At 49.1% G+C, this 14,908-nt stretch overlaps 1 protein-coding gene across 2 annotated transcripts in view; it reads left to right on the top strand.

The window, feature by feature from the left end:
• Positions 1-14,908, top strand: part of WDR54 (WD repeat domain 54) — a 135,698-nt gene that overhangs the window by 72,032 nt on the left and 48,758 nt on the right. For both annotated transcript variants that reach the window (XM_086964381.1, XM_086964382.1), the window contains one exon: positions 10,112-10,239. In XM_086964381.1, the coding sequence (XP_086820507.1) occupies positions 10,112-10,239 (128 nt within the window). The remainder of the gene's footprint in view (positions 1-10,111; positions 10,240-14,908) is intronic.

The raw sequence follows: 14,908 nt of genomic DNA, 5'->3' as shown, positions 1-14,908 counted from the left end.
TGACATGAGCGCGTTGAGTGACATGAGCGCGTTGAGTGACATGAGCGCGTTGAGTGACATGAGCGCGTTGAGTGACATGAGTGCGTTGAGTGACATGAGTGCGTTGAGTGACATGAGTGCGTTGAGTGACATGTGTAAGTCGAGTGACATGTGTGGGATGAGTGAGTCGAGAGTGGGATGAGTGAGTCGAGAGTGGGATGAGTGAGTCGAGAGTGGGATGAGTGAGTCGAGAGTGGGATGAGTGAGTCGAGAGTGAGATGAGTGAGTCGAGAGTGAGATGAGTGAGTCGAGAGTGAGATGAGTGAGTCGAGAGTGAGATGAGTGAGTCGAGAGTGAGATGAGTGAGTCGAGAGTGAGATGAGTGAGTCGAGAGTGAGATGAGTGAGTCGAGAGTGAGATGAGTGAGTCGAGAGTGAGATGAGTGAGTCGAGAGTGAGATGAGTGAGTCGAGAGTGAGATGAGTGAGTCGAGAGTGAGTGAGTCGAGAGTGAGATGAGTGAGTCGAGAGTGAGATGAGTGAGTCGAGAGTGAGATGAGTGAGTCGAGAGTGAGATGAGTGAGTCGAGAGTGAGATGAGTGAGTCGAGAGTGAGATGAGTGAGTCGAGAGTGAGATGAGTGAGTCGAGAGTGAGATGAGTGAGTCGAGAGTGAAATGAGTGAGTCTAGAGTGAAATGAGTGAGTCTAGAGTGAAATGAGTGAGTCTAGAGTGAAATGAGTGAGTCTAGAGTGAAATGAGTGAGTCTAGAGTGAAATGAGTGAGTCTAGAGTTAAATGAGTGAGTCTAGAGTTAAATGAGTGAGTCGAGAGTTAAATGAGAGTGAAATGAGTGAGTCTAGAGTTAAATGAGTGAGTCTAGAGTTAAATGAGTGAGTCGAGAGTTAAATGAGTGAGTCGAGAGTTAAATGAGTGAGTCGAGAGTTAAATGAGTGAGTCGAGAGTTGAAATGAGTGAGTCGAGAGTTGAAATGAGTGAGTCGAGAGTTGAAATGAGTGAGTCGAGAGTTGAAATGAGTGAGTCGAGAGTTGAAATGAGTGAGTCGAGAGTTGAAATGAGTGAGTCTAGAGTTGAAATGAGTGAGTCTAGAGTTGAAATGAGTGAGTCGAGAGTGAGATGAGTGAGTCGCTAGTTGAAATGAGTAAATCGAGAGTTGAAATGAGTAAATCGAAAGTTGAAATGAGTAAATCGAGAGTTGAAATGAGTAAATCGAGAGTTGAAATGAGTAAATCGAGAGTTGAAATGAGTAAATCGAGAGTTGAAATGAGTAAATCGAGAGTTGAAATAGGTGAGTTGAGAGTGCAGGTGTTTAATTTCATGAGCGTTTACCTTCTTTGCATGTACACATCAAGTGGGCTGGAATACCGTATAGAGCTTGTGCTACTTAGCAAAATGTCAGTACACCGCATTCAGTTAAGCCAGGCCTCCTAAGTGTGGATGGAAAAGCAGTTAGAGCCTTAGTATTCGTTCAGATAAAATGTGCTTTATTGCATGTGTTTGCATTCGGTCGATCAGTAGGTCATTCTTTGATAATTTGGGGACACTTTGGCTGCAGGTATTCCCACGGTTGCTGTGATGAACTCCAGATTGCTGTGTGTTGAAGATTTATTGTAGAATCTGAACATTTCCAAAATTCGTTCTCTGAAATGAGTCCTAGTTTCTGGAAGAATGCTGGACGGAGTACAGGAGGACTGATGAAGACCAATTCTCTGCACCAGGATAGCCCCTGCATCATGTTTACAGTGGGAGATAAATATTCCATGCCATGCTGCATGGGTTAGGGAAGTCTGCCTAGTGTCCTTAGATCGTTGATCCATTTGTCCTGTAGGGGGCGCTGGCTGGCACTGCTGGTGGTGGTCCTCAAACTCCTTATGCTTTAGAGGCAAGGTGGCCAGAATTGTACAATATGTTTTCTACAGTTGGAAGATCTGGAGGCTGTAGTCGAGTTTGTAGATGGCTGTTTTTAGTTTTAGGAATCGTAGAATCACTGTTGAAGAGCTTGTATGGTGCCTGTATTTCAGCAAATAAACATAGGCGATTCCTTTTGTTCTCGGCCCTCTACTTTGGATGTTTTTAAAGCCCAGCCCTTCCAGAAGAGTGTCTTGCACTAAAATTTCTGTTTTTTATGCTTTCAAAGAGACATGAGGTTGAATTTAATCAGTTTGCTCTCAAGTGTTAATCTAGTGTTAAGAGACCTTGACCGTGTCTTCTATAATTGCCTTAAAGGGTTCAGTTTAGAAGCAATGCTTAGTCGGTGTTGAGAGGCTATGGCGTAGGGAGATTTAATCTTTTTTAATCATTACCAGGTTTGGAGTGAATGCCAGGGAACCAATGAGATCCCTGGAAGATGAGAACGCGTTTTTGGTATTGAAAACCTCCCTCGTGTTTCTCCAGTTAGTTTTTATTTCAGAGAAATTCTGCATTGCCAATCCAAAGGAATTCCGGAAAGATTGTAGAAAATGCTTGATAAGAGGTAAATTCTGGCAGTATTCATCATTTTTACTGTTTCACCTCTTCCCTAACATGATAGAACATTCAAGGACCCGGCATCTACCAGGTTTTCAATGTTCTATAGAGAAATATTTTCATTATTATTTTTTTAAGCTGGATGAGAACCAGTTACCAAGATATTTTATGTAAGAGGCTTGCTCATGGGGTCTGTCCCTGGAATCTTGGCTGAGTGGTATAGTCTATTTAGAGGTAAGACCTCAGTTTTGTCCTTATTGAGAGTTTAGTGTGTCGCCAGTTGTTGCGGGGTATGGCTCGATGACCTGCACTAGAGCTGGAATGGAAGTTTGGACTTCACTGGTAAAAAGCAGAAAATTTTTTATAGGCCCCTCACACCCACACACCCGTTGGCTCGGAATAGAAGATCTCCGCCAAAGTGCAGCTTCTCTTGCTGCCCGACGGGCATTGCACCGCCAGCCTGTCGTAGGAGCAGGATACCGATGATGACGCTGGACGGTCATCGGCTGGGACAACAGTTGTGGTCCTGCCGTTAGCCTGTGTGAGGTATCCTTACATTCTGAAAAGGGTCTACACCATGCACTCAACCCCCACTTTTTTATTGAGTGAGAGAGAAGAGAGGCTGAGCTAAAATTCTTTAGCTCTCCCTGGGGAACTCTGTACAACTTTATTGGTAGCTTAAAGCAGAACATTGTCAGCATATGCTGCTGTTGTAAGGGCGGCACCAGAGTGGAAGGATGTGCGGATATGCCCGCGATGTTAAGATACATATGGACTTCGCAGAGTAGTACGATGGTGAGGGGAGAGCCTTGTCCTCTGCCTTGGCTCAGCGGGACACTGTTAGATGGGATGTTATGTACTGCGCTTGTGGCTACAGGTTGTTCGTTAAAGCCCATTACCATTTGTAGATAGGATTGGCCAAGATCACATATTTTAGTGCTAAGCATAGGAAAATAGATGAGACTTTATCTAACGCCTTTTCTGCATTCCGTGCCAGGGCGGCTGCTGGGGAATGGATATATTCCAGAGTGGTGGTCAAGTTTCCATATAAAGAGGCTTTTTTGTGTAGCTAATAGCTTTTTATCGCTGTTTAAAGAATCTTCTCAAAACTTCCCAAAACAAAGGTTCATATAATCTCAGTTCCTTCCAGGAAAGTATCAGGCTGGTCCATCAAGCGGGCCCCAACAAAAAAGTGTGGTCCCAATACTTAATTTTCCCAAGTTAATTCCCATAGGAAACTAAGGTAAGTGATACAAAATATTTGCTGAACTGAATTACACCTACTTTGGCAAAAAGGTAGAAAGAACTTTACTCGGGAAATGTGTTTTTATTATTTGGTTTAAATCCGTTCAGTCATTTTTGAGAAATTGGTATTTAGAGGTGTTTCTCACGTGGTCATGAAGGGGTTTAAAATAATAGTGATATCGGGACAGTTTGTCCTGCGGGAGTGCCTTGTGGGATCATTTTTCTTTATTCTCAAGGATGAACACCTACTTTTAGAGAAGGTGGTAAATGTGAGTTCGGGGCAGGTGGTGGGTTACGGGAGGTAAGGGTAAAAATGTGTCCTGTTGTGGGGGAGCAATACATGCTCTCACCTTGCCTAAAAAAGCTCAGGAAGGGAATGGGACAGAGGCTTGACTGCTTTTGCAGCTAAAGTTTCGAGCAATTTTTACCGTATAGAATTTGTGGCCTGTAAAATTGCATCCATTGTTCTGGCACCTCACAATACCAGCTGCGGGGATACCTGGCCTGTCGGAGGCCAGGCCAGACGGAGCGGCGTCCCAGGTGGGAATACTGCTCTGCTGAACTCACAATGAACTTGTAGGATGTGGGGTGTCAAAGAAAAAAAACGTGCCACAAAAACGCGAGGTTTAGGAGTGCACAACCACTATTTTTATTGTGTTTCTTTCAAGATAGTGTAGTGGTTGTTTTTCAGGATTTTGTCTCTCAAATGTGACCTGGGCCAAAGTAACAAAACAAAAAAAATAGTAATCAGCCAGAAACCAGATCCTTCCAGCTTTGGGTCTTTCTTGACTTTGAGAAATCTTCTATCTCTGTGTTCTTGGTCTTCGGCAAATGTGCTCGTGAGGTGGGGAAAGGGAGGAAAGTAAACAAAATACCGGTACTAGTCAGTACCGGTACTAGTTTGCTTCTGGCTGTGCTACCACTACTGAAAATACAGTGCGGGAGGGGTTTGTTGGAGAGCTTTTGCAGTGTTAACACCACTTACGTGCCCTGTCTCCCTGTGTCCCCACCCCACCACTCCCATCCAAACGGTCCCCTCGGAGGCACTTGCCTTAAGCCACAGCCTGTCTCTCGGACCGTGGCGTTGGGACTCGGGCCGTCTTCTCCTTCCTTCAGCCCACCGGGATTGGTCGCCTTTAAGATATTGCTCTCCTGGCTCTGCCTCGCCTCCTCCGTCCTTGTTCCGCCGTCCTCCGCTCCGCTCTCTTCCTCCTCCGTCCTTGCTCCGCCGTCCTCCGCTCCGCTTTCGTCCTCTCCAGGGTGCACCGATCTCATCCCAATACCGCAAACCCTCAGCGTCTTCTGCAGATCCTTTATGCGTCCCGCGTGGTCTTCCTTACTTTACATCTTCCCCTCTCGCCGGGTCCACAAATAGACTGCCGCCTGCTATTGGGTTGGACTGAAACGGCATGCTACTATCCACTTCCGCTCTGCCCCGCTTTCCTCCTCCTTACAGATCTCCCCCCCCTAGGAATGAACGTCGTGCCATTCAGTAGAGGGTTTTCGGGACAGGTACTCCGCTCAGTCTTGTCTGGCACCGAGTATGTGCAAGGTCTGAAATTAGAAAGGTTGCAGAAACATGACCCACCTGAGCATGCGTTGATTAGAATCCTTCTATTTCACGAGCCAGGTTAAGGGAGCCTGGTCTGTGAGTATAGTGAAGTGGCGTGCTAGTAAGTAATATTGAAGTGCCTCAACTGCCCATTTGATTGCCAGGCACTCTTTCTCGATGGTGGAGTAATGGTTTTCCCTAGGGAATAACTTTCTACTGATATATAGAACAGGTTTGAGATCACCCCTCGAGTCGGGCTGATGTAGCACGGCACCCAGACCCAGACCTGAAGCATTGGTTTGGAGGACAAAGTGTTTATGGAAGTCAGGGCAGTGTAAGACAGGAGCTGTACATATGACGTCTTTTAGTGCTTGAAAGCTGTGTTCGTGTTCCTTTCTCCAGGCTTTTATTCATGATGGATAGGTTTTAGTTAGGTCTGTCAGGGGACTGGCCAAGGAAGAGAAGTTCGGGATGAATCTCCTATAGTATCCGAATAACCCAAGAAAAGAGCGTATGTTGCGTTTAGTTTTGGGGTTAAGAAGGGACTTGATTGCTTTGATTTTGTTCAGCTGTGATTTTATCAGAACCCCTTGTATCGTGTACCCAAGATATTGTATGGTATCTGTGACCAGCAAGGATTTTTTTGGGTTTATTTTCAGACCAGCCTCCTGGATGGCTGAAAATACAGCAGTTAAGTGTTTTAAATGGTTTGTCCAGGTTGGGCTAAAAACGACTATGTTGTCTAGGTAGGCGGCCGCATAATCCGTGTGAGGCATCAGCAAGTGATCCATTAAGCACTGAAACGTTGCTGGTGCCCCATGGAGGCCAAAAGGGAGTACCTACCTAAGACTTTACACCGACTCTCTATTAGCTGTTTATTTGATTATCTACATGTATTATGCTTTTATCTGACTGCGATCTTATTTTGTTATTCACGTACTACTTATTACCATTATTGTAACAAAAAGTCTGCTCAATCACCCTCTTGTTTCCCTTACCCCTTCTTTCTGTAAAGCGCTCTGATATCTGCAAAGATCTTGTTCGCGCTATATAAAACTTTGAAAATAAATAAATGAAAATAAAAATACCCGGAATTGATAGAGCCCAGAGGGGGTTGAGAAGGCGGTTTTCTCTTTGGCTTGAGGGGTCAGTGGGAGTTGCCAATAACCCTTGGTAAGGTCGAGGGTTGTCATATACCTGGCATTCCCTAGTTTCTCGATTAATTCATTGATGCGAGGCATCTGATAGGAGTCTAATTTAGTGACACTATTCACCTGACGAAAGTCAATACAGAAACGCAGTCTCCTGTCTGGTTTCGGTACTATCACTATGGGTGAACACCAATTACTTGTGGAGGGTTCTATGATGTTTGCCTGCAACATGGCTGTCACCTCTTTCTCTGCCTCCCTCCTTGCTTCTGGAATGCGATATGGCTTCTGTTTTACGATCGTTTTATCGAGGGAGATGTCATGTTGAACCAGGGAGGTCAACCCAGGGATGGAAGAGAAGAGACCAGGGAAGTTATCTAGCATGGAAGATAATTGGGCCTGCTGGTTGGGGGACATTATGTTTCCAACAGGTGCTCGCTCGTCTAGGGCTTCTGGTAAGCCTGCTGTGGATATTTCAAGGGGTCTTTCGGTACTCACTATAAGAGCGGGGTGTCCTGTGTTATTGTGCAAAGCGTGCTCTTCCCATTTTTTTTAGAAGGTTAACATGGTAATTCTGTTTGCCCCCGGCCCTCAGGGGCTGTAGAACACTGTATGTAACTGGGGTTATTATTTTTTCAATGACATAGGAACCCTGCCATTTGGACAACAGTTTATTCTCTGTTGTTGGGAGTAGGAGAAGGACCTTCTCTCTGGGACCAAATTCTCTTAACTGGCTATTTCTATCATAATATAGCTTTTGGGTGGCTTGGGCTTTTTCCATGTGCTCATGCGCTAACCCCCAGATCCTGAATACAGCGGATTTTAAATCGGTTGCATATTTGGGTATTGGTTGTCCCTCCTCATCCTCCCCCATTGTTCTGCTGCCATGTCAAGCAGTGTTCGAGGTTTTCTCCTGAACAGTAACTCAAACGGGGAATATCCTGTTGATTTCTGCTCATGCGTCCGTATTGCGAATAGGATAAGGGGTAGCTTCGGGTCCCAATCCCTCCCAGTCTCAGAGATGCCCTTGCGGAGTCAATCTCCATGAAGAGCTCCCCAACAGGCTGCACCTTCTCATGCAGAACCAGAACACAGCTGGGCTCCCCAACCCCAGGCAACCTAATCTAGCGATCTGTTTCCTGAGGTCCGAGAGTTCTGCTATCTTACCTCCCTCAAGAGTGTACGTCTATCCTCAAAGAGGCCGTCAGGCTCACTGCGCAGGCCTGCTACCCTGCCAAGTGGGAAAGGTTTGCTGCATTCCTAAGCACATAGACCCGCTTCAACTTGAAGTTCAGGATATTATCTGCTACCTTCTGCACTTACAGAAATCAAAACTAGCCTACAGTCCACAAGCCTCCACGCAGCCTCTATTGCAGCCACATGCAGAAGAGGGAACACTCTTCTTTATTCAAAATCCCTGTAGTCAAGGCTTTCATGGAAGGACTCAAACAATTTTCTATTCTGAGTAAACTCTGTCCCGGTCTGGAGCCTCAGCGTCGTTACCAGTCTCATCGGCCTCCTATTCAACCCCTACATTTATGCCCATTACAATTCCTTTACAGGAAGGCTGTTTTCCTGGTCGCCAAACATCTTTAAATTGTGTTAGCAAATTGCAAGCCCTCGCCCTGTAAGTCTTTCTTTCAAGTTCCTTCCTAAGGTGGTTTCTCCCTTCCTTGTCAATCAAACCATTGAGCTCCCGGTCTTCTTCCCACAGCCGGAGTCTCTGGCAGCGAGGGCCTTTCACACCCCTGATGTCAAGCATGCGGTCACATATTACATCAATAGGACCAGGCCATTTTGCAAAACTCAGCAACTTTTTCTTGCTTTCGTCAAACTAAACAAGGGGCCTGGGAATAGGCAGATGGATTTCCAAATGTTATTCAAACCTGCTTGATTATAGCTAAAAAACATTTGCCTGACCCAAACAGAACTCATTCCACTCACAGAAAAGGAGTCACTATGGCTTTCCTTTGAAACATACTGATAGCTGACATTTGTAAGGCAACTACGTGGTCCTCTCCACACGTTTACTTGGCACTACTGTGAGGATGTCTTAGCACACCAACACACAAGATGTGGCTAAGCTGTACTAAGAACTCTGCTTCAGTCGTCTGTGACATCCTCCAGCTAACCACCAGTTAGGAGAGAGCTGCTTTACCGCCTCTGTTAAGCATGCGTATCTACAGCCACACATGCAATGAACTGAATATGTTACTTACCCTGTAAGCATCTGTTCTTAGCATGTAGTATTGTAGATTCAGATATGCCCACCTGCCTCCCCGGAAGACTTTGGCTGTTGCAAAGTACTTTTAAAAAAAACTTAAAGTCTGTATGCATAACTTTGTGCCTGGTAAGCACACTTTCCTTTCTAATGTTACATCTTCACACTTCTCTCCTATGCGAAAAACAATCTAACATTGGCCGGTGCCCATGGGCAACGCTAAGTAAGAGGAGTCATTATACCTCGTGACTCAAAATACTTCTTTGAAGAAAACACAGTTGCGAATGCCCAGGCCCAACACTATGTGGCAGGAGGATGCAGAAGGTGAATCTACAGTCACATGTGCAGCGAACAGATGATTACAAGTTAAGTAGCGTATTCCTTCTGATAACTGTCTGCGTGCCGCACATACCATTAATCAAAATCAGCTTTACCTGAAGATTACTGTAGGACATTAGCCAACTAATGTCTCTAGTGCTTGGATTAGAGCATTCTGCAGTATCTCAGAAGAGAGAGGTTCACATAAAAGTGCTAAACAACTTGCATTTGCTAAGAACTATAGTATTGAGTATTATGAATGAGACCGGCCTCCTTCACTAGGTGGGACAGTAGATTCACATGGCCATTTGTGTCTCTGAGATCCTGTCTCAAGATCAGATGACTCCTGGAATATGTGGGTTCTTCCCTTGATGGACACGTAAACCTCACAGAGGTGGAAGTGACATTTCTGCCTTTTAGTTTGCTGCAGAGTGCCAGCGATCTCTCGCAGTGCATGACTGGGTCTTTTCATGTTTTTTGGGCGTATCCTTGAATGTTGCTGATTTTGGACCGCTCCCTGCGACATTCTTGACTTGCCTCTTCCAGCTTGCAGCTCTCGTTCTGGCGCGTTTCCATAACACTATGAACTGATTGTCTTTCTCCTTTCTCCTTGACTAGAAGCATGTACAAAGGGCCTCAGTGGTGTGACGATGTGGCTTGTTATAGGGCAGTATGAGGAAGGTATTTAACATCCTATTGTTATAGTATCTAGTAATGTGTGAAGCGGGGGCCTTACCCACAGGTACTGGAATGCTATTTATCACCAATTAATATTTTCAGATGCTTTTCCGAATTCTCTTTTATGCACACAAACCTTTAGCATTTGGTGATTATTAATTTTTCCAGGTGTCACTAATCAATCGGGAGTCTCGTCATACGTTTCAAAAATGAGAAGTCCATTGAACTAATGCTGTACCTTCAAGAACAGTTCAATTAGAAAGGAATTCATATTTTAAAACTAGTGCATTAGTAAATGAGTTAATATAGGAATTGGACTGTGGAGGGACCCTGGAGTGAGCCTAAGGGAGGCCATGTCATGCTGCCAGAGATATGAGGCTGCAAGAGCCTGGATAGTTGAACCCTGGGCCGCCAGGATGGTCCCTCTGGAAAGCCTCTGATGGATGTTAAAGCTGGGTGCTGAGCGCTTACATCTCCTTGGTTTGCAGGGACCTCTTCGGGCCTGGTGCTCGTCTTTGACATCCCCAACAAGGGGACCAACATCACCCTGGCCGAGGTGCTGGCGGAGCACCGGGACCCCATCACCGACATCGCCTCTGAGGTCTGCGACATGAAGGTAGGTGGACGCACCTCTTAATTTACCTGACGAGGGAACGCTACATTTCAGACCACTTTTTAAAGCATTTTTATTGATTGATCTCCCCAGCTTCTTCCACCAATATCCCAATCATTTGCTCCCATTTGATTTTGAGGGTGTCATGCGGCCCCAGGCAGTTATTTATGAGTGTCCTGCATATGAGCGTAATATCTAGCTTATGAAGGGGGGCTTACACCACCCTGTTTTCCATTGGTGTTACCTCTTGAAGTGTGTCTGTTAGTACATGTTTAACCGAAAGGTATTTCTGTCTCTGACTGTCCGCTAATTCAAACTGGCTTTGTAGCTCTTCGTTGCCGAGAGTCCCGGGACTCCCCGCACGTCCCCTATCTTGGAGGTGCAGAGGAGGTCTCACTTGCTGAAGCCTCCCAGCACGTCCCCTAACTTGGAGGTGCCGAGGAGGTCTCACTTTCTAAAGCCTCCCCGCACATCCCCTAACTTGGAGGTGCCCAGGAGGTCTCACTTCCTGAACCCTCCCCGAACTTCCCCTAATTTGGAGTTGCCGAGGAGGTCTCACTTGCTGAAGCCTCCCCACACATCCTATACCTTGGAGGTGCTCAGGAGGTCTCCCTTCCTGAAGCCTCCCCACACATCCTATACCTTGGAGGTGCTCCCGAGGTCTCCCTCGCTGAAGCCTCCCCACAAATCCTATACCTTGGAGGTGCTCAGGAGGTCTCCCTTCCTGAAGCCTCCCCACACATCCTATACCTTGGAGGTGCTCAGGAGGTCTCCCTTCCTGAAGCCTCCCCACACATCCTATACCTTGGAGGTGCCCAGGAGGTCTCCCTTCCTGAAGCCTCCCCACACATCCTATACCTTGGAGGTGCTCAGGAGGTTTCCCTTCCTGAAGCCTCCCCACACATCCTATACCTTGGAGGTGCCCAGGAGGTCTCCCTCGCTGAAGCCTCCCCACACATCCTATACCTTGGAGGTGCTCAGGAGGTCTCCTTCGCTGAAGTCTCCCCGCACATCCTATACCTTGGAGGTGCCCAAAAGGTCTCACTTCCTGAAGCCTCCCCACACATCCTATACCTTGGAGGTGCTCAGGAGGTCTCCCTCGCTGAAGCCTCCCCACACATCCTGTACCTTGGAGGTGCTCCGGAGGTCTCCCTCGCTGAAGCCTCCCCACAAATCCTATACCTTGGAGGTGCTCAGGAGGTCTCCCTTCCTGAAGCCTCCCCACACATCCTATACCTTGGAGGTGCTCAGGAGGTCTCACTTCCTGAAGCCTCCCCGCACATCCTATACCTTGGAGGTGCTCAGGAGGTCTCACTTCCTGAAGCCTCCCCACACATCCTATACCTTGGAGGTGCCCAGGAGGTCTCCCTTCCTGAAGCCTCCCCACACATCCTATACCTTGGAGGTGCTCAGGAGGTCTCACTTCCTGAAGCCTCCCCGCACATCCTATACCTTGGAGGTGCTCAGGAGGTCTCCCTTCCTGAAGCCTCCCCACACATCCTATGCCTTGGAGGTGCTCAGGAGGTCTCACTTCCTGAAGCCTCCCCACACATCCTATACCTTGGAGGTGCCCAGGAGGTCTCCCTTCCTGAAGCCTCCCCACACATCCTATACCTTGGAGGTGCTCAGGAGGTCTCACTTCCTGAAGCCTCCCCACACATCCTATACTTTGGAGGTGCCCAGGAGGTCTCCCTTCCTGAAGCCTCCCCACACATCCTATACCTTGGAGGTGCTCAGGAGGTCTCCCTTCCTGAAGCCTCCCCACGAATCCTATACCTTGGAGGTGCTCCGGAGGTCTCACTTCCTGAAGCCTCCCCGCATGTCCTATACCTTGGAGGTGCTCAGGAGGTCTCCCTTCCTGAAGCCTCCCCACACATCCTATACCTTGGAGGTGCCCAGGAAGTCTCCCTTCCTGAAGCCTCCCCACACATCCTATACCTTGGAGGTGCTCAGGAGGTCTCCCTTCCTGAAGCCTCCCCACACATCCTATACCTTGGAGGTGCTCAGGAGGTCTCCCTCGCTGAAGCCTCCCCACACATCCTATACCTTGGACGTGCTCAGGAGGTCTCCCTTCATAAAGCCTCCCCGCACATCCTATACCTTGGAGGTGCTCAGGAGGTCTCCCTCGCTGAAGCCTCCCCACACATCCTATACCTTGGACGTGCTCAGGAGGTCTCCCTTCATAAAGCCTCCCCGCACATCCTATACCTTGGAGGTGCTCAGGAGGTCTCCCTCGCTGAAGCCTCCCCACACATCCTATACCTTGGAGGTGCTCAGGAGGTCTCCCTTCCTGAAGCCTCCCCACACATCCTATACCTTGGAAGTGCTCAGGAGGTCTCCCTCGCTGAAGCCTCCCCACACATCCTATACCTTGGAGGTGCTCAGGAGGTCTCCCTTCCTGAAGCCTCCCACACATCCTATACCTTGGAGGTGCTCAGGAGGTCTCCCTCGCTGAAGCCTCCCCACACATCCTATACCTTGGAGGTGCTCAGGAGGTCTCACTTCCTGAAGCCTCCCCGCACATCCTATACCTTGGGGGTGCTCAGGAGGTCTCCCTTTCTGAAGCCCCCCCACACATCCTGTACCTTGGAGGTGCTCAGGAGGTCTCCCTTCCTGAAGCCTCCCCACACATCCTATACCTTGGAGGTGCCCAGGAGGTCTCCCTCCCTGAAGCCTCCCCACACATCCTGTACCTTGGAGGTGCTCAGGAGGTCTCCCTCCCTGAAGCCTCCCCACACATCCTATTCCTTGGAGGTGCTCAGAAGGTCTCCCTTCCTGAAACCTCCCCACACATCCTATACCTTGGAGGTGCTCAGGAGGTCTCCCTTCCTGAAGCCTCCCCACACATCCTATACCTTGGAGGTGCCTAGGAGGTCTCCCTCGCTGAAGCCTCCCCACACATCCTGTACCTTGGAGGTGCTCAGGAGGTCTCCCTCCCTGAAGCCTCCCCACACATCCTATACCTTGGAGGTGCTCAGGAGGTTTCCCTTCCTGAAGCCTCCCCACACATCCTATACCTTGGAGGTGCTCAGGAGGTCTCCCTTCCTGAAGCCTCCCCACACATCCTATACCTTGGAGGTGCCCAGGAGGTCTCCCTCCCTGAAGCCTCCCCACACATCCTGTACCTTGGAGGTGCTCAGGAGGTCTCCCTCCCTGAAGCCTCCCCACACATCCTATTCCTTGGAGGTGCTCAGGAGGTCTCCCTTCCTGAAACCTCCCCACACATCCTATACCTTGGAGGTGCTCAGGAGGTCTCCCTTCCTGAAGCCTCCCCACACATCCTATACCTTGGAGGTGCCTAGGAGGTCTCCCTCGCTGAAGCCTCCCCACACATCCTGTACCTTGGAGGTGCTCAGGAGGTCTCCCTCCCTGAAGCCTCCCCACACATCCTATACCTTGGAGGTGCTCAGGAGGTCTCACTTCCTGAAGTCTCCCCACACATCCTATACCTTGGAGGTGCTCCGGAGGTCTCCCTTCCTGAAGCCTCCCCACAAATCCTATACCTTGGAGGTGCTCAGGAGGTCTCCCTTCCTGAAGCCTCCCCACACATCCTATACCTTGGAGGTGCTCAGGAGGTCTCACTTCCTGAAGTCTCCCCACACATCCTATACCTTGGGGGTGCTCAGGAGGTCTCCCTTCCTGAAGCCTCCCCACACATCCTATATCTTGGAGGTGCCCAGGAGGTCTCCCTCGCTGAAGCCTCCCCACACATCCTGTACCTTGGAGGTGCTCAGGAGGTCTCCCTCCCTGAAGCCTCCCCACACATCCTATACCTTGGAGGTGCTCAGGAGGTCTCACTTGCTGAAGCCTCCCCACACATCCTATACCTTGGACGTGCTCAGGAGGTCTCCCTTCCTGAAGCCTCCCCACACATCCTGTACCTTGGAGGTGCTCAGGAGGTCTCCCTTCCTGAAGCCTCCCCACACATCCAATACCTTGGAGGTGCTCAGGAGGTCTCCCTTCCTGAAGCCTCCCCACACATCCTATACCTTGGAGGTTTCCCTTCCTGAAGCCCCCCCACACATCCTGTACCTTGGAGGTGCTCAGGAGGTTTCCCTTCCTGAAGCCTCCCCGCACATCCTATACCTCGGAGGTGCTCAGGAGGTCTCCCTTCCTGAAGCCTCCCCGCACATCCTATACCTTGGAGGTGCTCAGGAGGTCTCCCTTCCTGGAGCCTCCCCACACATCCTATACCTTGGAGGTGCCCAGGAGGTCTCCCTTCCTGAAGCCTCCCCACACATCCTATACCTTGGAGGTGCTCAGGAGGTCTCCCTTCCTGAAGCCTCCCCGCACGTCCTCTACCTTGGAGGTGCTCAGGAGGTCTCCCTCGCTGAAGTCTCCCCGCACATCCTATACCTTGGAGGTGCCCAGGAGGTCTCACTTCCTGAAGCCTCCCTACACATCCTATACCTTGGAGGTGCTCAGGAGGTCTCCCTCGCTGAAGCCTCCCCACACATCCTATACCTTGGAGGTGCTCCGGAGGTCTCCCTCGCTGAAGCCTCCCCACATATCCTATACCTTGGAGGTGCTCAGGAGGTCTCCCTTCCTGAAGCCTCCCCACACATCTAATACCTTGGAGGTGCTCAGGAGGTCTTCCTTCCTGAAGCCTCCCCACACATCCTATACCTTGGAGGTGCTCAGCGGGTCTCCCTTCCTGAAGCCTCCCCACACA

Source organism: Lissotriton vulgaris, chromosome 3_2 (genome assembly GCF_964263255.1).
Source record: "Lissotriton vulgaris chromosome 3_2, aLisVul1.2, whole genome shotgun sequence".
In the NCBI taxonomy this organism is placed as follows: domain Eukaryota; kingdom Metazoa; phylum Chordata; class Amphibia; order Caudata; family Salamandridae; genus Lissotriton; species Lissotriton vulgaris.
This window is presented reverse-complemented; position numbering and strand designations above follow the sequence as displayed.